Source organism: Sebastes fasciatus, chromosome 5 (assembly GCF_043250625.1).
Source record: "Sebastes fasciatus isolate fSebFas1 chromosome 5, fSebFas1.pri, whole genome shotgun sequence".
Lineage (NCBI taxonomy): Eukaryota > Metazoa > Chordata > Actinopteri > Perciformes > Sebastidae > Sebastes > Sebastes fasciatus.
In genome coordinates this window covers 18,491,976-18,518,265 of record NC_133799.1, presented here as the reverse complement: position 1 = coordinate 18,518,265, position 26,290 = coordinate 18,491,976, and the positions used below count along the sequence as shown (strand labels likewise).

General features: G+C 41.4%; 1 protein-coding gene across 1 annotated transcript; it reads left to right on the top strand.

Moving 5' to 3' along the window:
- Positions 1–478: 478 nt before the first annotated feature.
- plpp2b (phospholipid phosphatase 2b) lies at positions 479–25,566 on the top strand. Its single transcript, XM_074635469.1, has 6 exons — positions 479–900; positions 17,351–17,502; positions 18,271–18,533; positions 19,869–19,926; positions 21,568–21,744; positions 23,756–25,566. Exons 1-6 carry the CDS (start codon positions 825–827, stop codon positions 23,912–23,914), a joined length of 885 nt encoding a protein of 294 aa, XP_074491570.1. The 5' UTR covers positions 479–824; the 3' UTR covers positions 23,915–25,566.
- The last annotated feature ends 724 nt before the right edge of the window (positions 25,567–26,290 follow it).

The following is a 26,290-nucleotide window of genomic DNA, read 5'->3' as shown; positions in this document are numbered from 1 at the left end:
TCAGAGTCCTCAATTGAAGCCACAGACTTATTATGTGGAGCTTTTTAAATCCCATGATTGTGTGTTCTTCATTAAATCCAGATTACTCCAGATAATGAGGTTATGTGTAACGACAGGATATCACTTTATTCCTTCTATTTATAGTATTTATTATTATACTATTTATATTTTTTTACCTGACAGTGCAGTTTGTGTCACATGTACTGCTGCCAGGCGCCTCCTCTCCTCCTGCTCTGATCTGCACAGTGTTTCAGTCCTCTCTACTAAAAAGAAATAAAAAGAAATTAAAAAAAGTTGGTTTGCAAAGCAGGGAGAAAAAAACAAGCAAAACCCGCTAAGAGCTTTTTTCTCTCTCTTGCTCTCTGCACGCCTGTGCGTAAAAGCTCGGAGCCTGGCGCTGATCAGATCAGCCACCAGAGAGGAGCCAGAGACGAGGAAGTCAGGAGGAGGAGGGACCAGTGCGGTGGCGTGGTCTGCTGTGTGTCTGTATGTGGAGAAAACACTTTATACTGGATCCTCAGGACGAATCCAGCTCTGTGAAACCCGAGGATCTCTCTCCAGTTCTGCTTTTAGTACCCAAAGAGCAGTAATGCGCGCAAAAGGACGCAGGACTCCAGCTGCAAACCAGTTTTTAAAGTCGTTTTAAGAAAAGCTACACACCTTTGCTGTCAATGTCAGCAGCAGCACAGGTAGGGAAGGGAATCCCGGAAGAACTCGTAGTGCAGGTTACCAGCTTGTTTGCACATCAGCCTGCACTTTTTTTTTTATTTCCAAAGCGAGCGAACAAAAAGTTTGTGATTCTCTCTTAAAAGTTTTGAGCGTGAATGAAAGAAGAGAAGATGAAGGATCTGAGGAAGAAGAAGCTGTACGTGCTGGTGGACGTGCTGTGCGTTATAGTCGGTGAGTAAATGGACACTAAGTACTAAACTATACGTCAGCATAATCTTAAGCCTTTTTATCTGGGAATTGCTGAAAGCATGAAGATCATATCTGTGTGGTGACAGCAGCTTCTTGCCAGTGTGTTTGTGTGTTTTTTCACTCATGACAGCAACTTAGGAATTCCTCCTTTTATTTTTTAAAATGACACGAAGACACGTTTTGTTTTTTTTAATGAGAGGAAAGCTCCTCAGGACAACACAGGAGCTGTTCTATCCACAGTCTATTTATAACAGTCAAATGACCTGTGTTTCCATGCATGAGTCCAATAATGCTATAAAAAGAGCAGCCTGTCATCCAGTTTGTTTATGCGGATCCCAACTTGCAATGTTGTCCAGACTGAAATGTGACTGTGGTGAAACACAAGAGTAAATCTCCTTCTCTTCTCAGGCCTGCTCTGCTGCATGCTGCAAAAACTATACTCACTAAAAAACTACTGCAGGACTTTACAGAGTCTCAGGAAACTCAATGTTTGTTTATGGAAATTTGATATGTGTGTGTGTGCAGCTTATTCCTCATTTTCTTCAATATTTTGTCTGCCTGGAATCTTCTCAAGAATTCTCCCACATCCCACAAACAGTGCATTTCTCAAGATGTGGCTTCCCATGTTACTCCACAGACTATTGTTTTACATTAACCTTTAGTTTTCCAGGGTTAGTTTGTTGTTTGTCATTGTTGTAGCAACTAGATCATCACCGTCCATGTGTTTGTCTCCCTCTCTCCCTCTGGCAATGGACAAACAATGAGATAATGTGGTTATAGTTGTCAACGTTTGTCTTTTGCTATGAATGGAACTGAATGTGATATGAGATACGGAGGACCACAGGTGTCATGTAAATGGTTATAAAGCCTTCCATTAGCTGATATTGGAATTGAATTGGACAATAGAACAAAAATAAATAAAATATTTTACAATTGAACTAATGAAATTATAGAATCTGTAGGCAACGGGACAAGATTTTGGTATCGGAAGCATTCTGATTTTCATTTGGCCTCTTGAGTAGTATTGACCAATCACGATCAAGCAGGCTTTGGTTGAATGCAGGTAAACAGTCTGTGTGGAGAGCAAAACAGGCGGAACGCATTGGCCGAAATGCAATCAAGGAACCCACCGGCTATCGTCTGATGATGTTTTAACTTTTTGTTGGTTTAAAATTAGCTTGTAAACTGGCTACTTGTGAAACAATCCAGTTGTAAACATCATCTCTCAACTCTAACTCCAGTCGCGCATCTCAAGTTGCTAATCAGACTGTAAACAATGAGCAGCGCATGGAAAAGGAAATTTTGAAAGAACATCCGCTGGCTCTTTTTTTAAATCTTTACAATGGGAGTGGCACATTTTTACACTTTGTTGACGAGGTGCTGAGCGTCTATTCTGCGCTGAGCGCTGCACGTATGGTGATTTAATTTTTTTGTGGTCACAGAGAGTTGAAAAATGTTAAACTTTAGGTAAAACTCCACAAAGACCAACCGTCACATCCTACATGTAGGCTACAAGTGCTGGACAACAACAACAACAATGGAGGACAAATTAATACACAAAGTCCGCAGGGTCCATCTTTTCTCCCTACGTGCTTCAGCCTTCCCTTCACCTGCCGACATTTTGATATTCCGTATCATAGCAACCAGACGCAACCAGAGCACAGCTGAAAAAAACGCTTTGCCTCATTGCCCTTCTGAGTTCTGCATTTAACAATGAACAAGTATCTAATTAGTTTTAAAAATGTCATCTTTGTCATTTAAAAAGCAACAATATACCTAATAATAGCCTAACAATAAAGCTTATTTATATAGCACTAAAATCAGGATAAATAAAGTCATTTGCAAATAAAAAATAAAAAAATTGCAATAGTTGGTGAGCCAACTATTATCACTGCAGAAGAGAACAGCCCTAGCGATGGGATCACACCCCCCTACTTCCTGCACCGTTGCTCGGACCCCACCCATCTTCGAACTCTGCCTTCATTTTGATCTCAACTATACACCTGTAAAGTTTCGTGACTGCATCTTGCACAGTTGTGACGCTATCGTGGTAACAAAATCTCTCCACAGACAGATAGACAGACATATAAACACATGGCAACGTACTCAACTACCTGTGGTAGTTTCCACTACAATAGGCATCTCCAGGACTATCTGGCCATGATGACACACCCAGACAAACAAGGTGAAAACAATACCAGCCACAGGCTGTTGCGGCTGCTAAAAATTAATAACTGCATCATTTATTTAAAAATATATTAATTAATACATAAATACATTTCAAAATCTGAATGCTTTATAACCATTTACATGACACCTTTGGTCCTCCGCAATAATAATAATAATGATTCTTCTTCTTCTTAATTTTTTGATAATAACATTTCCACCACCAAAACCAACAAAAGTGAGAAGTTGTCACCACCATCCTCTGAATAAGCTGTTTCCAGTCTCAGAGATGGTGTGTGTATGTGGAATGTGCCACTGTGGTGGGACTTTGGTTTTCTGTATTAACGCCAAAAGCCCGTGACAGACGTGTGTTGCTTAATGGTCTGGTGTTTGGCGGCGTGCTCATCCCCTGTTGTGTCTGCTCTGGTGATAGTGGTGGAAGTTGGAGGGAGAATGTAGAAAAGGACGATGGCTCATGCATGTGTGGATCTGCTCTGCTGTGCAGTTTCAGCCCCCCGCTGGCTTTTCACAGAGCTTAGGGGTGTTTTTTTCCGTCTGTGGTAACATCCACAGACTGCTGAACTTGATAAGCCTCGCCATTTCGCTGTCACAAGTCTGGGATTAACGTCTGGGTCGGGTTGGTCGGTCAGGCCTGGGTAGCTGCATCCCACCCTTTTGCCTCTCCCTTCCCCTTTGCCACCCACGTCAGCCACCCAAATAATCGTCAAGTCAACCCCAAGCTTATGTGAGGTTGCCACAGCCATGTAATAACTACATGGTAGAGCTTGTAATTATGCTAACCATTAGCCTACATGGAAACAGGGTTTTTTCTGCATTTGGGACTGTTTGCATTACTTATTGTAAAAATTGATTGACAACTGCTCTTATCTTCTTTAGCGTTTCTTCAACGGAAGCCATTTCTTCTCTAACTAATCCTCTTAATATTAATCTCCTGTTCTCTACTCATGCAGCGTAGTATCTCATGTATCTCTCTCTAGATCTCTCTTGTTATGTCATACAATCACAGAGCCATTTCTTTGGCGTGCTCTCTGTCACTCACACCCTGCCCTGCCCAGGTCAAACTAACAACTGTTGTTATGGATGACGTGTCTCCCTCTATGTTCATACCAGGCGGCAACCTCCCGGTCTGAAAGGTGAAGCCAATGCTGAAGTGCCTTAAACTTGCATTCTTTATAACAGCCAGCAGGGGGCGACTCCTCTGGTTGCTAAAAGAAGTCTGATTGTATAGAAGTCTATGAGAAAATGAGCCTACTTCTTACTAGATTTATTACCTCAGTAAACATTGTAAACATGAGTTTATGGTCTCAATCGTTAGTTTCAAGTCTTCTTCAATACAACATGATGTTCATTTAGTAAATTATGGACCTATTTAGAGTCAAATAGACCATAAAGCAGGGTATGCTTTAGGGTGTGGCTAGCTTGTGATTGACAGGTCGCTACCACGGCGCTGTCCGTGTTTCTGTCTTAGAACCTTTTCAAAGTGTTGTTTTCTAGGGCTGCCCCCTCTTAGTCGATTAGTCCAGTGGTTTTCAAAGTGGGGTCCGGGGACTCCCAGGGGTCCTTGAGGGGGTTCCAGGGGGTCCCCAGCTTAAAGAGGAATCATTTACTTTCAGTACAATTACACCAATAAGTAACACAATGACAGAATGTATTCATATTTTGGTCATGGTTTTCATACACTTTCTGTGATAAAATATCTAAAAGCAAAAATCCTGTCAAATGGGGGTCCGTGGTATTGTGTCAGTGTAGGGGTCCTTGAAGTTACAAAGTTTGGGAACAGTCATTTTAGTTGACTAAGATGTCTTTAGTCATTCTTTAGGCTTGTTTAATGCTGAATGACTTATTTCCAAGAAACTTTCGAGCTCATCTCTGGTAAACAAGATTTAAAGTGGCGCTTTTCGATCAATTAGTCGACAAAATCGTATGAGTGTTAGTCGACTAAGAATTTCTTTGGTCAAGGACAGTCCTAGTGTTTTCAGTTCATGAAAGTTAATTGTAACGTTTTGGTCGTCTGAAAATGTCTTCTTCAGCGTTCGATAGTACTTAGCTCCACCCTCTCGTGTCACTTCTGGTTCCAAAAAACCAAGATGGCGACAGCCAAAATGCCGAACTTGAGGCTTCAAAGCGGCAGTCCACAAACCAATGGGTGACGTCACGGTGACTATGTCCATTTTTTATATACAGTCTATGATTCATACAATGTCAAACACTATCACTGAACCTCTTAATGAAGAAATCTGACACAAAATGGCTGCCTGGAGCCAGGGAGTGTACTGATTCCTCAGGTTTGTTGTATTATCTGTCTAGTTTATAGCTAAGAAACCTGTCTGACGCATCACGGTGGACATTGAGTTGTTTTTGCTATTGAAATATCTCCCTTAATCTTGAGTTTATTGTTCATTTTACGCTCTTGGCCTCCCTCCTTCCTCTCCATTCTTTCTTTATTGTATTTGAATCCCTCCCTTCCTCTCTCCTCCTCTGTCTGTGTAAGTCTACACTCGGCACAAATAGACGGTGGGTGTTGGCTGAGAGCACAGAGAGGAAAGGCCTGGGTTTAACCTCTCCCTGCCCACAGCTCATAGAGTCGTATAGGTGCAGCACTGCAGGTGTTGCTTCATGTAGCTTGTAGCGAGCTGTGTGTTTATGAGTAATGTGCTAGGAACTCCAAGTAAGTAATATGTGGCTTAACGGCCTCGAGGCAACGCATTGGAGGAAGACACGCTCACGCACAACGTCGTTTTTCCCATGTGTAGACTTTGTGCTGTAATGTAGGTTGTGACAAACCAGTTCTGTTAAAATGTGTTTGATTATACACACGAACACGCACACACATGTCTTCATATGCAGAGGTAGCAGCTGAAATTTAATTTTCCTGTCATTTGATTCTCTTTATTCATTTGCGAGACACAGAAAGATGACATTAGGTTATAGTATTTCTTTAATTCGTTTTGTGTACTCCTGTGGATTTGAGCTTGCAGCTAGCGGAGGTTTTAATTTTGTATGAGCATCTTGTTATTGACTGATTCATTACCTGATATACAATAGTTTGCTCCCAAAGCCCCACAAAGCAGTAAAACTCAATGAGTTGCTACACATTTCCTCACTTTATTTTCATCTTATTGGCCAGCGGTTGCATGTAAATATCCCCATGCTCTGTTCTATGACCTCGCTGGATGCTGTTTAGAGTTTGTTGGTGCTGCAGCGTCTCCAGGGAGCTGGGCCTCTTATGCTGTTGTGTTGGGAAGACTGATCGCACCGAGTTCTCAGTGAAAGGCAGCGAAGATGCTTGATGGGAATTGTTTTCCTCCTGAGAGCTCTGTCATGGAAACTGAAGCCCTTTTAACAAACAGGCCCGTCCTCCTGAGAAATATGTGCCTGGTTTATTTTCTTCTTCTAATGATCTTAATTGCACAAGGGTTTCTGGTAAACTCTTTTATCAATCATCCTCTAAAGTGGATGAGTATCTTCTGTGGTTGAAAAATATCATAACCACATTAATTTTGAGACATTAGGGCCCAGACACACCAACCCAACATCAACTAGTGGCAACAAAGGCGGACCTTTGAGTCGCCTCACAAAAATGTGCACTCTAACACACCGCAAAGACTACAGCCGACGGCCAACTACCACGTACGTTCTGCGCCTGCATCAGATGAACTAACTCTCCACACCAGCAGGCGGCGGTAGTCTGTATTCATCATTCAAAAAGGGAAACCGGAAGACAGAGGATGGCGGATATACAAGCCGTTGTTATGATGCGTACATGAAACTCTCACCCACCACTTAGCTTCATTCTAGATGGCCCTGTCGTTGTGAAAATAATGTATTGGAACGATGAGATGAAGATGAAAGATAAGAAGAGCCCTCTGTGTTTTTCCTCTTGCTTGCTTTCCTCGCATCCGTTTCTCTTCTCGTGCACTGATTCCTTAAAGCTGAACCGCCAATCGGAGTGATTTCTCTCACTGACGAGCTCCGCCGCCGATTCAACATGCTGAATCGGCCAAAAAACCTCCAACACAGGCAGACTAGAGCCAATGGTGTGGGACACACTGCAAAAATTAGGCCGACAGACGCTCACCGACGGCCCCAAACTGTCCGACAGCTGTCCATCGGCTTGGTGTGTCGGGGCCTTAAAAGACACTTTCCTCAAAAGTAGAGTCAAGTACACAGATGAGTTCAAAAAGTTCAATGGTGAGCTGGTTGAAAATTAAGGAATTTGAAGGAGATGTTAGGCAGGAATAGGCACTATTGTGAGTATTTCTGCCTCCTCTTAGTCAATTAATCGACTAATCTGTGGTTTTGGTCTTACTCGGCTAAGATTTCTTTTGTCGATTTGTATTTTATGCTTTTTTCATGTCGAATGACTGATTTCCAAGAAACTTATAAGCACATCTCCGGTAAGCACAAGATTTAAAGTGGTGCTTTTAGACTAAGAATTTCTTTGATCGAGGACAGCCCTGATTGTGAGTGTACCTTTGATGTAATTCTAATAGTTATAATTGTATTTAAGACCCCCTCATGTTGTTTTGGGTTTCATGAGAAACTTCCTTAATTGCTTTGCACGTAAAACCAGTTAGCGCCTGCTGTTCTAATGCAGCTTTCCCGTGTCTTTTTAAAGGCCGATGATTAAAATGCCAACATGTTTATTCTCTCCAGTAAAGTTAGAGAGAAAACATGCATAGAGAGGGAAGCCCGAGTGAGCGAAGATTACTGTTTGATAGGGACCAGGATTTTGGAAAATGTGGTCCTAATTTGGAGAAACACTAACAATATCACTGGTGTCAGACAACAGCTAAACATAGACCCATTTGCATACAGTAATTATACAGAAGAATCACTATATTTAGCAATGATTTGCAGAAGACATTTAGTGACCTTTCGGAGAAGCTCAGCACCATTCATGATTTAACTCCTCCTGCAGACCTTTATGGTTTAGGTTTAAACCTGTGTGGCCGAGGTCTTTGATCCCGTCCTAACCCCAGACTCTTTGATTGCCACATTTAGCCGCCCTCCCACCACTCCTACGCCCTCGCCTGCCACCCTGTCTCCTTCTGCACTGCTTGGGCCTAAGCATGCGTAAATGATGGACGGAGCGAAACAGCAGGATTAAATATAAAGAATGGGCAGCAGCAGCAGCAGCAGCAGCAGCAGCAGCAGCAGCAGCAGCAGCAGCAGCAGCAGCAGAATTTGGTGTGACTGGTGAAGTTGGGCGTTCCTCGTGTGAATTAGAATTCCAGAGGCCAACGGCGGCGGAGGTTGTAGGCTCAGCACATACCTTCCACATTAGTCAGTCCTGCTTGGGGTGAGACAGTCAGAAGGAGGGAGCGTTTAGTTGTTTTTGTTTTGAGCCGCCTTGTAAAGGTCTGTAACATCACATATGTTGATAGAGCTTTGGTGCTTTTCTTGCTGTCATTTCAACAAGGCATGTTTGAATTGGAGGGAGGGGACAAAAGAGAGCAGAGAAGAAGAAGAAAAGTGGAAACATTGACTGCAGCTAAAAGAAGAAGAAAAAAAGCCTTCCTCTGTCTACATCCGCAGTGGGAGGGGATGAGTGCTGGAGGCATAAAAGTCAGATGGAGTAAATGACTAAACATTGGCACATGGGTGAAATATATATAAAGAAGGAATGGCGTTAATGTGAGAGGAAATGAGGGCTATCAACAGAAGGAAAAGATGGATTGGAAAAGGGGGGGGGAAGAAGAAATTTGCTGAGTGACCTTGGTGCTGGAAAGAAATTAGGAGGAGCTGAAGTTCCAGCTGTGACCTTGAAGGAAAGTTTTAGCCCAAACAGGGCAGCCCAGGGGCATGAGAACACCCTTCTCACACCCACACACCCACACTTTAAACGCCTTGAAAATATGCATAATGAAAACCCAGACTGTATGTTTTTCAAATTGAGGAGAATAATTGTCCGGCACATGGTTTTGCAGGTGCTGCAGGTTATGTCAGAGAAACCTGGGAAAGTAGGTGTGAGGTGCTCTCAAACCCACTGGAGCCGACTTCCAGATGATCGTTGACTTTCCTTGAGTAGGAAATGTGAGAGAGGACAAAGAAAACAGAAAAACTGTGATAAAAAACCAACAAGACAGACAGGCAGAGAGAGGACGTGACGAGCCTCGAATCTCAGCCCCAGAGTGCTATTGTGGTCCAAATGGTCCTCCGTAATTGCACATCTGCCAGCTAAATAAAGCACCGTCCCGTCGAGGCCTCTATATTTACAACAGAAGGAGAAGTGTGTGGGAGGACGCTGCGATCAAGAGAATGACAGACAGAAAGACGGAGCTCTAGAGAGAAGAATGAATGACTTTGAATAAGAGAGAGAAAAAAAGCAGAATGGAGGATGTGAATCAGCAGCGGTGGAAGGAATGGAGGAAAGAGAGCAAATCTCCTCTCACACTGACATCTTTGTTTGCCCGTATCAGTTAATGCTAAATTTTTTCCGTGACGCTCCTCTGACTGTTTTATGCTCTTCAGTTCAGACCCTCTTGACAGTCATCATCAATTACTCAGCTCTCTGTTGCACTAAAGCCCTTTTATACAGGAGGGGGGAGACACTGAGGTGCCAACGCGGATGAATGCTAATTTGCGGGCAGGTAAATGAGAAGCCTTAAACTTCCCAGAATTCAACCAAAGCCTCTTCCTTAATCTGAGAGAGGAAAACCCAAGCCTGAGCCCTGCATCCTGCTACTTCAAACAGGCTCCCATTAGGAGCTCAGGCAGGAGATTTCTGACTGGCAGCTGGAGATTAGCTTCCTGGCTACATTCCCAACTGGCAGCGTTTCCCTGCCTCCATCCGTAGAGGCAGGTGTGCTGTATCCTCAATAAGTACATCCACCCCCCTCTACCTTCCCTCCATGTACATTGTATGTCCTTTTGTGTTTCCTTGACAGATAAATCCGACATACATGTCAGAGGCTTGGTCTTTAAAGAGGCCCTATTATGCTTATTTTCAAGGGCTGTCAAAGCTAATGCAAATTTGCTTTAACACCACTAATTTCTTTAACGCATTAATGCAACTTGCAATTTTTGGGTTGTAGTGGGCTCATCATACTGGCATCATATGAAACTAGAAAAACCCTCAGGAATCCATTGGTACCAACCATGTCATACTAGCTCGCCACGAAGGAGGTTAAATAACGCTATGAAGTTACACTCAATTTTGGCGAGGAATAACTGGCATGGCCATTTTCAAAGGGGTCCCTCGACCTCTGACCTCAAGATATGTGAATGAAAAAGGGTTCTGTGGGTACCCACAAGTCTCTCGTTTAAAGACATGCCCACTTTATGATAATCACATGCAGTTTGGGGAAAGTCATAGTCAAGTCAGCACACTGACACACTGACAGCTGTTGTTGCCTGTTGGGCTGCAGTTTGCCATGTTATGAGTTGAGTATATTTTTTATGCTAAATGCAGTACCTGTGAGGGTTTCTGGACAATATTTGTCATTGTTTTGTGTTAATTGATTTCCAATAATATACTGTGTATAGATATAGATATAGATATCTATATATCTATAGATATATATATAGATATATATATCTATAGATATATAGATATATTTTCAAGCATATTTGCCCATCCCATGTTGATAAGAGTATTAAACACTTCTAAATCTACAAATCTCCCTTTAAGGTACATTTTAAACAGATACAAAATATGCAATTAATTTGCTATGGACAATTATGTGATTAATCGTGATAAAATATCAATTTAATTTTGCAAATGTGTTACCTGGTGACATCACCAGGTTACGGAAGAAAAGGCAGGACTTCAAACAAGGCGTTTCAGGCATTTCAGGAGCAGTGTTTCTGTGGGGGAGAGTAACTCCCTTTGGCGTGGACTTTGGGCTTTGTAACTTTGCAGACCTTTTACATGCACAAAAAACTATACAACACACTAAAGGAAAGGGAAAAAGCACAAAAGCATAATAGGTCCCCTTTAAGTAAGTGCAGGCAGCTCTGGAGCAGTGTCAGTTTGGGTTGTGGGCTTGTCTCGTGGTATCCCAGAGACCTATTTTGTCTGCTGATGGATCTTTTTTGAGCTGTGTGTCTGCTTTTCAAGAGAGTGGCTGGTTTGTTTCTCAGAGATGACCAACAGAGGCACCGCTCATGAGACACATCCACACACCTCAGGATTCATTCTTCCCATGACGGCAGTCCAGACTCTTTATTGGAGCGCTTTTATTTTCATCCAAACGTGTAATTTACGACTAACAAGTTAAAGTCATGTGTCAGCCGAATTAGTGCTTCATTTATTAACACAGAAATGTTTACAAGCCAGAGGAGGGTTATTTAAGGCCAGGTGTCCTGACTTCACTCAGCTTGTGAAATGTGTGGCAAACTGGCAAAATCCATGTTTGTTTAAAAGGATTTAGTCAGCGCAAAAAGACTCATTAAAACCTTTAGCATGTGGCTAAACAGATAAATACAAACGATACTCACGAATGTAATTTATTTAGCCTTTTGTGAGCTTGTTGGGTTGAAGAAGGTCGCTATATTTCATTAGCTGCTGGCACTTCTCTTTGAAGCCTTTCCCTTAATTTTTCTCTCGCTCTGCTGTGATTAATGGCCCCGCTCTGGCAAGTGTTAAAAGCTTCATAAAACAGTTTGAAGTTACTATACCATGTGACTAGAAATAATTATGTCCTTCTGTCATTTTAAAGTGACATTTACCATGCTGTATTAAGTAAATAAACGTTCCCCCCTGACTTTGTCCAGGCCAATCTTACACAAATCTTTACAACTTGCTGTTATATAGTTATGATATGTGAATACAAGTCTTTCCTTTACTATTGTTTGCACTTGAAGTTGGTGCTGAATGCAAACATTCTACACTGCACAAAAAGTTGGTATTGGCTGACATAATATGTGGATTAGAAACAGATTTTATGTCACAATGCCCCCCCAAGTCTCCCTCAGCTATCGATTCAACCCTCCAACACCAAAGGAAAGTATTTATTTTCATGTCTGATAATATTATGATATCAAATTATATATTTGACATGCTGTGTAAATTTCAATCACGTCTATACCATAGACTGTATATAAGAAGTGGACGTAGTCACCGTGACGTCACCCATTGGTTTGTGTAATGCCATTTTGAAGCCTCAAGTGTGGCATTGTGTCCGTTGCCATCTTGTTTTTTTTTGTGACACAAGGGTGGAGCTAAGCACAACCAAACGCTGAAAAAGACAATTTCAGGCGACCAAAAAGGTTATAATTAACTTTCATGAACTGAAAACACACTGTGGAATGGTTATGACCGGACAACGCCGTGGTAACGATCTGTCAATCACAAGGTAGCCACGCCCTAAAGCATACCATGCTTTATGGTCTATTTGACTCTAAATGGGACCATAATTTACTAAATGAACATCATGCTGTATTGAAGAAGACTTGAAACTAGAGATTGAGACCATAAACTCATGTTTACAATGTTTACTGAGATAATAAATCAAGTGAGAAGTAGGCTCATTTTCTCATAGACTTCTATACAATTTGACTTCTTTTTGCAACCAGAGGAGTCGCCCCCTGCTGGCTATTAGAAAGAATGCAAGTTCCGAATTGGCTTCACTTTTCAGACCCGGAGGTAGCCCACTGGTCCATACTGGATATATTAGGAGACTGGAAATGTTTAAGATAATATTTTGAAGATACTTCAGGGTGTCCTTTCAAAGAAACTGTTGAAAAGTCAGAGTTTCCTAGCATTCTCTTTGTTTTTGTTTCCACAGAGATTAGATATTTTTAAAACCAATCAATTGCAGAAAGATATTCAGTCCTTTAGTCACAATAATAACTGAATAACACTAATAACTGAATAACACTATCTGTTTGATTTAAGTCCAACCATGAGGTGATGTTGAGATGGAAAGGTTTCATGCCAGCTGGAAGCAGGATGCAGGATACAGATGCAGGCGCTGCCACCCAAAAGCCACATCAGTAAATCTGTATCGGGGGTCTCCCCTGAGGCGCCTGAGACAGGATGTTAGTTAAACACAAGAGAACATATTATTGTGCTGTGGTTATCACAAACAGAATTTTGGTGGTGCTAAGAGGAAAATATGTTGATTAAGACTTTATACGCCGGGTTTACCACGTCCTGACATGGCTGGTAGATGTGATAACAGGGACCCAGTAGGCGTCTGGTGGTTGGTGGCCAGCGGGAAGCTGCTGTGCAGGAACAGGTGTCATCCAGCTGCTGCTGCTCACAAGGAGACAGCGGTGTGAAGACAAAGGGGGGAAGGTGGAGTAGATGCATTGGACAGGTGTCGAGTGGTGAAATTGGTACTAATATTAGTTAAAGATTTATATTTACAGCGTGTTGGTTAAAACAAATAATTCTGCATTTTGGGAAGTACGCTTATTCATTTTCTGGAGAGTTAGATAAGAAGATTGATTCCATTTTTATGTCTGTACCAAAAAGCCAAATCACCACGAAACTTCCCCCCAGTTGATTATTTAAAGGTACAATGTGTATGATTTGGCAGCATCTAGTGGTGTGGTTGCAGATCGCAACCAACTAAATACCCCTCCGCTCACTCCTCGCTTTCTTGTGGGTATGTTTTCTTTCCACTAGTCTGAAAGACGACATGTTATGAAAGCAAAATAGCATCTAACATCATAACATAACATCTCAAAATTAACCAGTGCATGAAAAAAAAAATGTTTTGACTGCAGGGTGTCTTTATAATACAAGAGAACATAAAATTGTGCTGTGGTTGTCGCAATCAGGATTTTGGTGTTGCTAAGAGGGAAATATGTGGAATAAGACTTTGTCCAGCAGCCGGTTAGCTTAGCTTAGCATAAAGACTGGAAACAGAGGGAAACAGCTAGCCTGGCTCTGTCAGAAGGTAACAGAGGGCAGATTTTATTTTGCATTTCACCTATAATAAAGCTGCCAACAACATATCTGTTTGATGGGGTAAACTGAAGGCCATTTTGGCTGATAAGACAGGTGTGTTTTTACTTCAACATCTTGTGTTGAAATATTGAAGTTGGGAGTTGAGATTCCTCCTTTTTTTCCAAACATCATAAGAAGATTAGCGCTTTTCGTGTATGAATACTGTGTTGAAATCAACTATCTCTATTTGCATTTCTTCCTTCTCTGTTTGTCTAAACCAGCTCCTCCAAGGTCGGCTTACCAGGAGTCCTGCATGTGAAATGATGTGTTTATCCTATAGAGCTCTATTGTTTATTCTCCTCTTAACACAAAGCGTCTATTTTGCCGCTGCCCTTCCTCACTGAGCTAATAAGACTCTTTGTCTATATGGTGTCTATGAGGAACATGTGTGCAGTTGACATGTCACTAAACAATGTCCGTACTCATCTCATGTCACCTCGGATATCTGCGATGTCAGACACGAGGTAGACACACTGCCTGTCATTGTGTATTGTTGTTTATTATGAATTACAGTGTTTATTAGAGGAATTTCTCTGCTTCATTAGTTAATCAGTAGTTTATTACAAAGAGTCATAATGGTGTACCTATGTTTTTTTCTCGGAATGAGTTTAGTGTTACATTACAGGCTGTTTCCATACACCATTCATAGCTATACCTACGAAATGTGACTGTATTTTGTGGGATATACACAAATTACAGTGAATCAGAAAGTATAAAGAGAGACAAACGCTGCGTAGGGAGGAGGTCCGATGGGTGGGTCAAAAAAACACCAGACTTTTTCACCCAGGAGACTGGCGTTCATACCCCATGTGAAACCAGAAGTCAACATTGATTTTTTTGTCACGTCATTTTCATACTTAAATAACGTTACTTACATACTGTAGTTATTTTAACCCAAATCACGAACTAAAGTAGTTTTGTTGCCTAAACATAACCAAGTTGTTTCCTGTGAGATGGAAGGTTTTCTTTAAAAGACTGTATGCATGTAACGAGCGGAAATTGACACGTGTTGCTGGACATTCATGGGAAAACACACGAGAAATAAGGAATAACTTTTTGAAGGATATCATACAAACCGTTGTATGTGGATGCGTTGCATGTTAACATGTTATACATCCTTCTTCACATCTTTTTGACTTGCTCAGCTCACTGCTCTAGAATTCAAGAAAAACATGCCAAGCATTTTGCTGTTCTTCATACATTTACAGTAGGCTGTCATTCCATATCCGTTTCAGGGTGGAGTTAAACCCGGTGTTCACCTCAGCTGAATCCTGATCCACCATCCAGTTGTATATTTTCCTTCAGTCTCGGTCTTCAGCGTGTGGACTCTTGGTCTCTCATCAGTCAGTCTCGCTGGAAGTCCTCCTGGAATTATGTCAGCTGCAGACATTTTTTTGAAAGAATGGGAGGGGTCCACTGCTCATTTACACAGAAATGTAATACTATTGGTGAGAGCACTTTTCAAGTGTGTGCAGTGTTTTTTCACGTCTGTTTTTCTTGCCTTTAGTATGTGGCTGTATGGCATTTCCACAGTGGCCCCAAAACTGTCTGTCTGCCTGTTATGGACAGTGGTAGTGGATATCAGGGTGGAGGGGTGCATTCCTCAGTAGGGCTGCAACTCAAGATTATTTTCATCTATCAATGAATTCTTTACACTTTATACGACGTGTCAAAGAAAATGACAAATACCCATTACAATCTACCAGAGTCGATGTTTTAAAATCACATTCTTTTTACTTTTTCAAGTAAACTTTGACTAAAATAATGAATTAGCCATTTCTGTCTAGCAAGTAAGGTCTTTCTCACACATTCTGTATCTACTAAAGTCTTACTCCACCCAAAATATTTTGAGTATGAAACACTCACCATTGTGAGAGTTAAAGTTAAAAGTTAAAGATTAAGGTCAGTTACAATGGATTCAAATCATAGACTGTATATAAGAAGGGGACGTTAACTTAGTTAACTTTCATGAACTGTAAACACACTGTGAAAGGGTTAAAGATCCAAGACAAAAACACAGACAACTCCCACACCAGACAACTCCGTGGTAGCAACCTGTCAATCACAAGGTAGCCACGCCCTAAAGCACACCCTGCTTTATGGTCTACTTGACTCCAAATGGGACCATAATTCATTAAATGGACATCATGCAGTATTGAAGACTTGAAACTAGCGATTGAGACCATAAACTCACGTTTACAATGTTTACTGAGGTAATAAATCAAGTGAGAAGTAGGCTCATTTTCTCATAGACTTCTATACAATCAGACTTCTTTTTGCAACCAGAGGAGTCGCCCCCTGCTGGCTATTAGAAAGAATGCAAGTTTAAGGCACTTCAGCATTGGCTTCACTTTTTAGAACTTTAGGTTGCTCATTACAAGTATCATTATATACAAAACAACCTCTCAAACAACTCGCACCATAGTCCACTTCTCTGCTGCCCATACTGAATATCCTCAGTATGTTCAAAACAGTCATAGTTTGCCCCAAATCTTCCCTCACTCTCCGCCAATTCAGGAGTCTGACTTTAAAGAGGAAGAGCAAAAGAGCATCTGCATAATGTCTTCATTAGCGTTTATCAATACAAATCTGTAAAGAAAATGTGTCTTTGTACGTCTACAAAATACAGTGAAGTGGGAGTGTGCTTGTGTGTAAGAGAGAGAGAGAGAAAGAAAGAGAGGTATTTCTGGGATGGATGTTTCCGAACATCTCAAGGACATCATTCGTGCACTCAGGAGCCTTGAGCAGCTATATTTGGTCTTATTTGTGCACACAGCCACATCAGTCAAAAGAGCTGCAGTTGTGTGTGTGTGTGTGTGTTGTATCTGCAGTAATTTGTGTACAGTCTTGTAACTGTGTGTGTACACTCTTGTGTCTGTTGAGTATGTGTGACTTTTACATATGCCCACATGCCAGTGTATATAAATACTATTTTGCACTGTTTATTTTTGTGATTCCTTGCTACGCAGTTCTACCCAGACATTTAACGACTGCATGTTTTTTTTGCCCTACTGGGTTGTTTTCATCTTTATGATTTTAGACCTCGAAGTCCAGAGGGAAAGAGAAAAACAATTTAGCTATCCTTAGAGAAACATTTTCATTTCCCGGCTTTCAGAAATGATGTCATGTCTGAAAAGCTGCATAAAACGGGGCAAATATGTTATTTCAAAACATTTTTTGTTAAATATTGATGTCCATTAACTTGGATCAACCTTGTTCCTTGTCTGCATGCCCAGTTATAATCTTGGCAGTGACCAATGCATTCATCTCATTTCACCAAAATCTCCAAATATAGTGAATAAATCCAACCCTCTCATCAGTTCCTCTGCTTTGTTTTGGCTACAGCGGCGCTGCCCTTCATCGTCATGACCATCGTGTTCAAGCCGTATATAAGAGGGGTTTACTGTGACGACGAGAGCATCATGTACCCCCTAAAACCAGACACCATCACCCATGGCATGCTGGCGGCCGTCACCATCCCCTGCACTGTCGTCATTGTAAGTTTCACTACATCAATCTCCCCTCTCTTCTCACAGGGACCTTTATTTACATCTCACTTCATAGCCTGTTCACACGAAGAGGCGTATGAATGCCATGATAATGCGCAGGGCGTTTAGCGTGCAATAAGTACGCTTTTCTTGATTTCCGCGTGTCATTTGTACGCCATGTATCCTGTACTGATTGCAATTTAAACGCATCCACGTATAAATGTTACGGTAAGAGTTTGTGGCATAGAATAAAAACAGAAAAAGACCACTTACGGTGGATGGGTACAACAAACTCCAGACTGTTTACCCGGAGACCCGTGTTCGAGACCGGTGTTTTGTAAGTTACATTAGTGACGTTTGTCACATGACAATTGTCACGTGTTTTTTAGTGACGTTTGTGACGTGTTTTCCGTAGTTGTGTTATGTTGTTTTCGTACTTATTTTTAGCCCAACCATGATGTTTTTCCTAAACCTAACTAATTTTTCGAGGCGTACAAATGACACGCGAAAAAGCTAAAATGCGCACACATGACACGCAGAATGTCCGTGTAATGTCGTGGTATTTATACGCCTTCCCTTGAGACCGGGTTTCACCTCAGTAAAGCCAAAATCATAGAAAGTTAATAGGACTTCACTCATTCCTGTGCTGTTTGCTCCATTACTAACTTTAGAATCAGGCAAAGTGTTAATGTATAAGGAGGAAAAGTAATTTCATTCTAATGATGAGAAAAATAGATTAACAAAAAACTCTTTTCCCTGTTCACCCTCTTCCCTCAGATCTCCTCTGGAGAGGCTTATCTGGTCTACAGCAAGAGGATTTACTCCAATTCTGACTTCAACCAGTATGTAGCTGCACTCTACAAGGTGGTGGGCACCTTCTTGTTTGGAGCATCCGTTAGCCAGTCGCTCACCGACCTTGCCAAGTTCACCATCGGCCGCCCGAGACCGAACTTCATGGACGTATGCCGCCCAACGGTCTGCACGGGATACATGCCGGTGATCAACTGTACTGGCAGCGATCTGAACGTCACCGAGTCCAGGTAGGAGGAGGATGAGATCACAGTATTATAGTGGTATACTTGTATCATTATGCTTAGAGAGGAAAATGTGTTTAAAGCTAGGGTTAGTAATGTTGAGAAACTAGCAAGAGTACGCTTGATGTAAAAAATTATCCAACCTAAAAACCCAACCCAGTGTTGCCACCTCTTTTCCAATGATAGTAGCTAACAGCACTAGCTCCAAAAGTCTGAGAAATGATTGGGAGAACTACCTGGACGCAACACTGGGCGATGTGGCCAAAAACTTCTATCCTGATATATGTCGTTTCATATCGTGGTAACGATATATATCACTATATAGCATGTTTTCTGGTGAATAATAAAATAGTCTATATGAAATAACCACATGGTAATGCCTATTTTATACTCCTGTGTGAATTAAATACTTGACAAATGCAAAGTACTGAGTATGTTCTCATTTTAAGAACTTGAGTGCAAAATGAACATTTTAAGTGAAATAATAGAGAAAAAAAATAAATGTTAGCCTAGCCTATATCGCGATAGAAACCATATAGAAAAATATATACAATAGACATTTTATATCATTTTGATGATATATATTGTCATTGTCAGAGCAATGGATTTATTGATTGATGTCAGGTTGTAAAGAGAATTTCAACAAATATAACATGCTTTTGAAGATTACCAACACTAGCTTTAAATTGAAAAATTATAAAATTAAATTGACACTTTAACACTACTATCACATACTGGTGTTTTTACATGATAATAATGCCAAAAAGAATCTACAGTTTAAAGGTCCCATGTCATTCTCATTTCCAGGTTCATACTTTTATGTATTTTATGTTTCTACAAGAACATGTTTACATGCGGTAATGTTAAAAAAGAAAACTTTATTTTTACTGTCTGCCTGAAACCTCTGTTTTAGTGCATTTCATTGGAATTTCAACGGAACTGTGTTGCTAGGCAACAGCTTGGGTCCATGTTTACTTCCTGTCAGCTGATGTCATTCACATCATAGATATAAAACTGTTTTGTTTTATGCCTATGAGTCACATACACTGCAACCAGAAATAAACTGGGACACATTTAGAATGTTTACGTTGTGTAATGGTCTAAATATTGTACATTTGTGACATCACAAACAGAAATCCTGACAGTTTGTTTTAAAGTTACATTTTCTGAATACAGGATGTGTGTATTTCTCCATGGTTTGAAATACTTTCACAGTATTTATATAGCACTTTAAACCTGCTTTATAATAAAAAAAAAGACATGAAAATTTCACTTTTTACAATAGCGGACCTTTAAAATATCCTGTATAACGCATTATATTTGATTCTGTCTCTTCTCCAGATTGTCCTTCTACTCTGGTCACTCCTCTTTTGGGATGTACTGCATGCTCTTCCTAGCGGTAAGTACAGCACGTGAACTTTAATCCATGACTAAAAGTCCTAAAACACTGTGTAAATACGGATCTCTATGTACAGTAAACATGGAAACGGATATCTCAGTGTGAATCAGGCATAACAGTCCTCACATGGACTCATCTGACAACAAGCTTACGCATTTGGATCTATACTCGAGGGTTAATTGTTGAGTAGGAGAAAAGGCCCATAGAGGCGGTTTGTGCCCGTGGACGTAAAAAGGACAAGGCGTTCAGAGTTGAGGGGAAGAATGTGGATGCTGAGAGAAATGATCTGGAGGCCTTTTTTCCCAGCAGTGATGATGATGAAGGCAAAGCATGTGCTGTGTTCTGTCTTTCAGGCCTATCCAGTTCATTACCCTTGGCCTCATCTCTTTGTGTTAAAAGCCAGGCACCAGTGCTAGACAGCGAGCTTCACGAGGCCAAGCAAAGCAGCACAGTTCACTTCAAAGAACATTTGAAAGGAAAGACAGAATATAGTGTTCAGTCCTGTCAGTGGTTCAGTCCACGCTCTCTCTGTTTTTTATCCAGGCAAATGCTGCAAACAAATAGACTGAGCTGTGATATCCAGCCTGCAGTCCTTCAGTGTTCAGTGTGGCTGTATGACAGGGAGGGTTGACTGTGGTGTGATGCCAATTTTTACACCTTCAACAGCAGCCCAGCAGAAGTCCAGAGAAGTCTGTGCTGATGCCAGGTTCATAATTTTTTGGCGTCTGCTGTTTTCCAGTAATAAAGGGTGTTTCAGTCCATAGTGGACATAAATTAGACTCGTACTCAGCACCTACAGTTAAATCCAATTTGAGGCTTACCAGCCACTGTTTTTGCATTAGTGAGACACCTACTCAGGCTTCAAATAAATGGACTTTTTGTTTCTTGGTGTTTGGAGTGAGATACCAGCTACCCTGAAACCTTACAGTATATCAGGCTATCTATTTAAGCAAATGGATAGATGCAAAACAGAAATGTAACTGCTGCATTACATCACTGCTACGTAACCACATTACATGACATTTATATACAGGGTTGGGAGGGTTAGTTTAATAATGCAGTCCAAGTATTACAATATATATATATTTTCTTTAACTTTATTCAAGTTTCATTTAAATTTCAATATCAGTATCATTCAACATATAACACTGTTGAACATTTATATAGTCCAGTACGTCATAACTGGAGTCCATCTTTGTAGAAAAATGTCCATCTGCATTTGCGTTTTTGTGTCAAATTATTGATTTCTTGAGTAAGTAGCCGTGTGATAAGTGGGATAATGTACAGCTAGCGGGTCATTGTTGTGAAATAAACCCCTTCAGGCGTCGTCGGGGTGCTGCATCGCCCTGTCGGGGTTTATTTCACAACAATGACCGGCTCGCTGTACATTATCCCTCACTTGTATCCTAGTTAGGTTACGGTGTCGTACTTCGTTATAACATTATGTCAGTGCAAATACTGTAGATGTTGGTTCACATACCATTTACATTATCCTAACCTTGGTTATGGTGTGATAACCAGGACCCCTTATAACATAATTTTTTCAGTGTAATAGCAAGTTGACAGTCTCTCTTTTCTGTCTTTTCTCCTTTCAACCCCCCAACGATCCACCACCCTCTGTTCTTCTTCCTCTTCCTCCAGCTTTACGTGCAGGCCAGACTGGAGGCCAAGTGGGCCAGACTTCTCCGGCCCACCATCCAGTTCTTCCTGGTGGCCTTTGCGGTGTACGTGGGTTACACCCGAGTCTCTGATTACAAGCACCACTGGAGCGACGTGCTGGTGGGGCTGCTGCAGGGAGCGCTTATTGCTGTGCTCAACGTGAGTCTCCACGACAACTTCGCTCAAGGCCAAACATTGAAAAATTTAAGAATTTCCTACATGCTATTTCCATGTCATAACTTGTGGTCTGGTATCAAGATGCTGCGTTGCTCATACAGTGAATGGAAGCCAATTTTTTGGTAATTTACAGAAAGTTTGATTTTATACTGATGTCATCAGCTCAAAGCTAAATTAATTAACACTCAATATTAAATTTTTATGTGAAGTAGCTCCAGCCTCAGACCTGATGACATCTTAACTTTGAGTCCTGCGGTTTCTGGCTTTAGGAAAAGCAAACATGGGTGGGTCCAGATCATAAAATGGACATTTAATGGAAATCTCTCCGTTAGTGATACTCCCTTCAAAGCTGCTGAAGAATCCATATTTCAGCTTTATTTCAGTCTGGCAGTAAAAAGGGGAGTGAAGTGTGACAGCAGCAAAGTGTGATTTGATACAAACCCACACACTCACGCTGGCAGTTTCTCAGGCAACACGTCCGTTCTGCTCACTTCATCCAGCTGGGCGTCTTTATTGTTTGGCCACTTCCCTGTTTTGAGTGAGCCACTGTCAGCACCGCCTTGTGGAAATTCTGGAGTGGTAGAGTGTGTGAGTGTGTCCATGTATGATTAATTGGGAAGTGAGCCTGCGCTTTGGCCTTCACAGCGTTGTGCGCAATTAGAGACCCTCCTGGGCATTTTGTTTTATGGCCTTCAAGGGTTCAGCCTGCTCTCTGTGTGTTCCTCTCAGATGTGTGTCAATTAACAGCTGTGCACAGACACACGTAATCACAGTTTCCAGCCCAGCCCTTACCTCCTCTGCATCCCTGACATGCTTATACTCCCAATCTATGTGGGAAAAATATCCCCTAAGTCAGTGGTTCCCAACCTGGGGTCCAGGTCTCCCAAAATGATGGGCCGATACCGATGTTTTGTTGTTTATTCTGTATCTGGGAAGAAATCTTCATTACAAAAAAATAACTGAACTGTCTTCACTCTTAAAGTCATTCAGCCCTGAGCACAAATTAAGTTGTAAAAATGTATGAAACAAGCTTTAGTATATCCTTCTTTCATATGATAAATAACTGCTTCAAAAGCCCCTTTAGCCTGTAAACAACTACCTACTCAATGAAAGGAATTTATTTTTCAATACTTACGTAGCCCGACAAAAACATTTTGTGAAACATTAATTAAATGTAATTAAATCAGCAGCTAAAAACACAAACATTTGGCCGGAACAAAATGAATCCAATACAACACATATACGTCGGCCACCGCCATCGGTGAATGCCATTTTATTTGCCGATAAGCCAATTGCAGTCAACAAGGTGAAAATCGTTTGATACCGATGCTCGGCCAATAAATCGACGCATCTCTGCTAAAATCGCAATAAAACATTTACTGGATAATTTCTACAAAATTTTTTTTTTGCTACTTTGTGGCCACATTGTGTTTAAACCCATTATTTCTGCATCGGTAGGTGCAGATAAAGATCAGGCTCCACTAATAATATTATTATTAGTAGAATTAGATTCCAGTGGCGGCTGCGAAGGATTATTTCAGACTTGTGTGATCCAAACATTTCCAATAACTCCAGAGAGTTTTAAAGTCCAAAAGTCAACATATTTTGAAAAAAAGATAGATGTTATCATTCGCAAAATTCACAACATGTTTTTATCAAACAAAATATTCTGCTTCGATCCATATTTGTTGGCGTTTAGCCTTTCAATAACAACTTTTTCAATGCAGTCAAAAACGGTTTGGTCTTCCTCCCGCCCGCCTCACAGAGGGAGGCACTGGCGAGTTATATTCATTAAAGATAGTTGATTTATAAAAAAAAAAAGACTAACTCATTTAATACACTGAATCATTTTACTCAAAGTGAGGATTTTGTTTGAGGATTTGTAATTTATTTTAGGGTGATGACACCAGAAAATAATTCAAGAAACACTGCTCTAAGTGACCAAAGCTAACATCCTCTCCTCTCCTTTTGTCTCCTCTCCTCTCCTCTGCAGGTGTGCTATGTGTCAGACTTCTTTAAGAAGCGTCCTCCACGTTGCACAAGGCCAGACACGGCTGATAGCGAAGAGCCAGAGAGGAAACCCAGCCTGCAGATTGCAGACTCCGAGCACAGCAACCATTACAACTATCACCACAGTCCAGGCCCTGTGTGACGGGGGCTGACGCTATATAGGGAACAGAGGCTGCAGCCTGCAGACCCCAAACCTGTGTGATAGGGTCCAACTCTGGGGCTTCCACCTTGATTGTGCAGTTCAGAGGAATAACCTGGGTCATCTGCGGTCCTGACTCTGTCGGCTGCCCGTTGTTGAAGCTATGTGAGAGGTCTTATAAGTGTGAGGTGTTAACTTTTAGAGTATTTATGAGTTTTGCAACCAGCCCTTTGTATGTCTGTTTGAAAGGATTAAAGTTGGGATCAGGTCTGTAGCTTGCAGCCTCCGAGCCCCCTGCTCCCTCCCTCTGTGTCAACCACTCACACCCCCCCTATTCCCCAACCACTGGACTGACTGAGGGGGCTGCATCCCATCGCCAGGTGCCTGAGCCCCCTCTCAAAGACTCCATGATGACCTCCTTTTCTCCTGTAAGAGAGAGAGGAGCATATTGTTTTTAAGACATCATTGTTGATGTTGAAGCGTATGTGCTTAAAGCTGCATTAAGCGAAAGACTCCAAACCCACAGCAACAGCGCCATGACATGCTATTGCCTTATTTAGTGCTTGTGGCTAATGAGTTGGCAAACAAGTTAGACACACAAACAGCAGAAACAGAGGAACATCCCAATGAGAGTCCTCTCCTGCCAACTGACAAATGTAAGTCTGATATTCACTCGCCTTTATGCCACCACCTCCTGAGAAAAATAAGTTTTCTTTGGCTTGATACATGCTCCACTTTTTTTACTTGTCACTTGTTCATTAGTTCACTTGTTTACTGTTTTACTATGAGCGTACAATCTGTTTCTCAGGCCGTGTTTGCAGGAAACCGCTGCCCACAGTTTTATATAATGGATCAGTGAGAGCGGTTGGGTTCCACCTATATGGATTGATGAACTAAAGCAGCCTGAAAGTCTCACTCCCAACATGTCAAATACCGCCGATTGGGCAGTGCCGATTGGGCAGCGCCCCTTGGCATTGGAAACCGACGCACGGAGGCACCCTTTTAGCAACAGTATGTGACGAACCAGGCTTTCAACTAACTCTAATGTAAACCCACCCGCGACAATCGGAGCAAGTGACGTATTATTAATAGCGTGAGAGTCCACTCAAGGCAGGCGGGAGGGATGGATTGATCGAACAAACACAAGACTTTCAACAAGGAGACCACTGTTCGTATCTTGTGTGAAACTAAAAGTAACGTTGGCTTATTTTGTCACGTCAGTCATTAGTCACGTGAGTCGCTAAGCACATGAGTCATTAGTCAGAGACGTTAACGTCAACCACGACTGTTTCCTAACCCTAACTAAGTGGTTGTGTTGCCTAAACCCAACTTCCTGTGAAAACACAAGTTTATTTTGAAAGGACACTATGCATGTAACAAGCGTGTATTGACACGCCGTCCCAAAGGTAACGCAAGAGGGGTATCCCGTGCCGAGGGGCGCTGACCAAGCGGCAGTGTTTGACGATTTGGGAGTGTGAATGTGTTGAGCGGGAATATCTGGGTGTTGATTCTCAGTGGGATTCGTAGTACTAGCAACTATTTTACTTACCAGGAGTTCTTTGATTTTACGTTAACATCAAATATGTCGCTTAATGTAGCTTTAACAATTTTTGTATGTATTTCTGTATGTAGAGAACGTAATTTGTTGGCAGAAATGTAAGAGGAAGAAAAACAAGAATGTTTGGAAATGGTGGTAGAGGCAAAGTTTGTTGATTAGCTTCATTTTAGAGCACCTTAAACTGGTTTCACACTAGAAGAGTGTTGCAAATCATAACAAAATATTTGAAGTGGCAACCAGTTCACAGTTAATTTTCTCCATACAGTTTATCATGTTTGCAAAAAGGCTCACAAACTAAAAATGTCCCCTGCAGGCCACTCCAAAGCTGCTTTTAAAGGAGATGTATGTCGAGAAGCACGAGTCAGAGCTTATCCTATGATCTGAAATGATCTCTGCCAGCTCTCCTAACTGCCGCACAAGCAGGTCTACTCTAACAAACAATATAATGTTTTTAAAAGTGACTTTACAGGCTTGTCGTGCCCGATGACTGATCGACTCTACTGGATTTCTACTCCCAGTAATTATTCTCAGCGTCATGTTGCATCACTGCCCAAGTGTGTCGGACAAGTGTCTGACTTGTTGCATCATCTCGTCAGTGCCAATTAGTCTGAATCTGAATTAAGGGAAGGACATAAACTGAGTCTTAAAGGGGAACTACGCCCATTTTCAAAATTCATACATGTTATTCCTATGGTCTGAGACAGTCCAAAAAATATTAGTAAACATGAACAACTCTCTCCCAAATCCAAAAACTAGAGTGCTAAAACTTTGTGATGTCATAGTGTCTAAAGTGTGGGGCTGCTCCATAGACATTGAATTGG

Coding starts and splice junctions, on each gene's coding strand:
- plpp2b (XM_074635469.1), top strand. CDS start 825: ATGAAAGAAGAGAAGATGAAGGATCTGAGGAAGAAGAAGCTGTACGTG. Junction 17,503..18,270: donor TCCCCTGCACTGTCGTCATT/GTAAGTTTCACT, acceptor CTCTTCCCTCAG/ATCTCCTCTGGAGAGGCTTA. Junction 21,745..23,755: donor CGCTTATTGCTGTGCTCAAC/GTGAGTCTCCAC, acceptor TCTCCTCTGCAG/GTGTGCTATGTGTCAGACTT.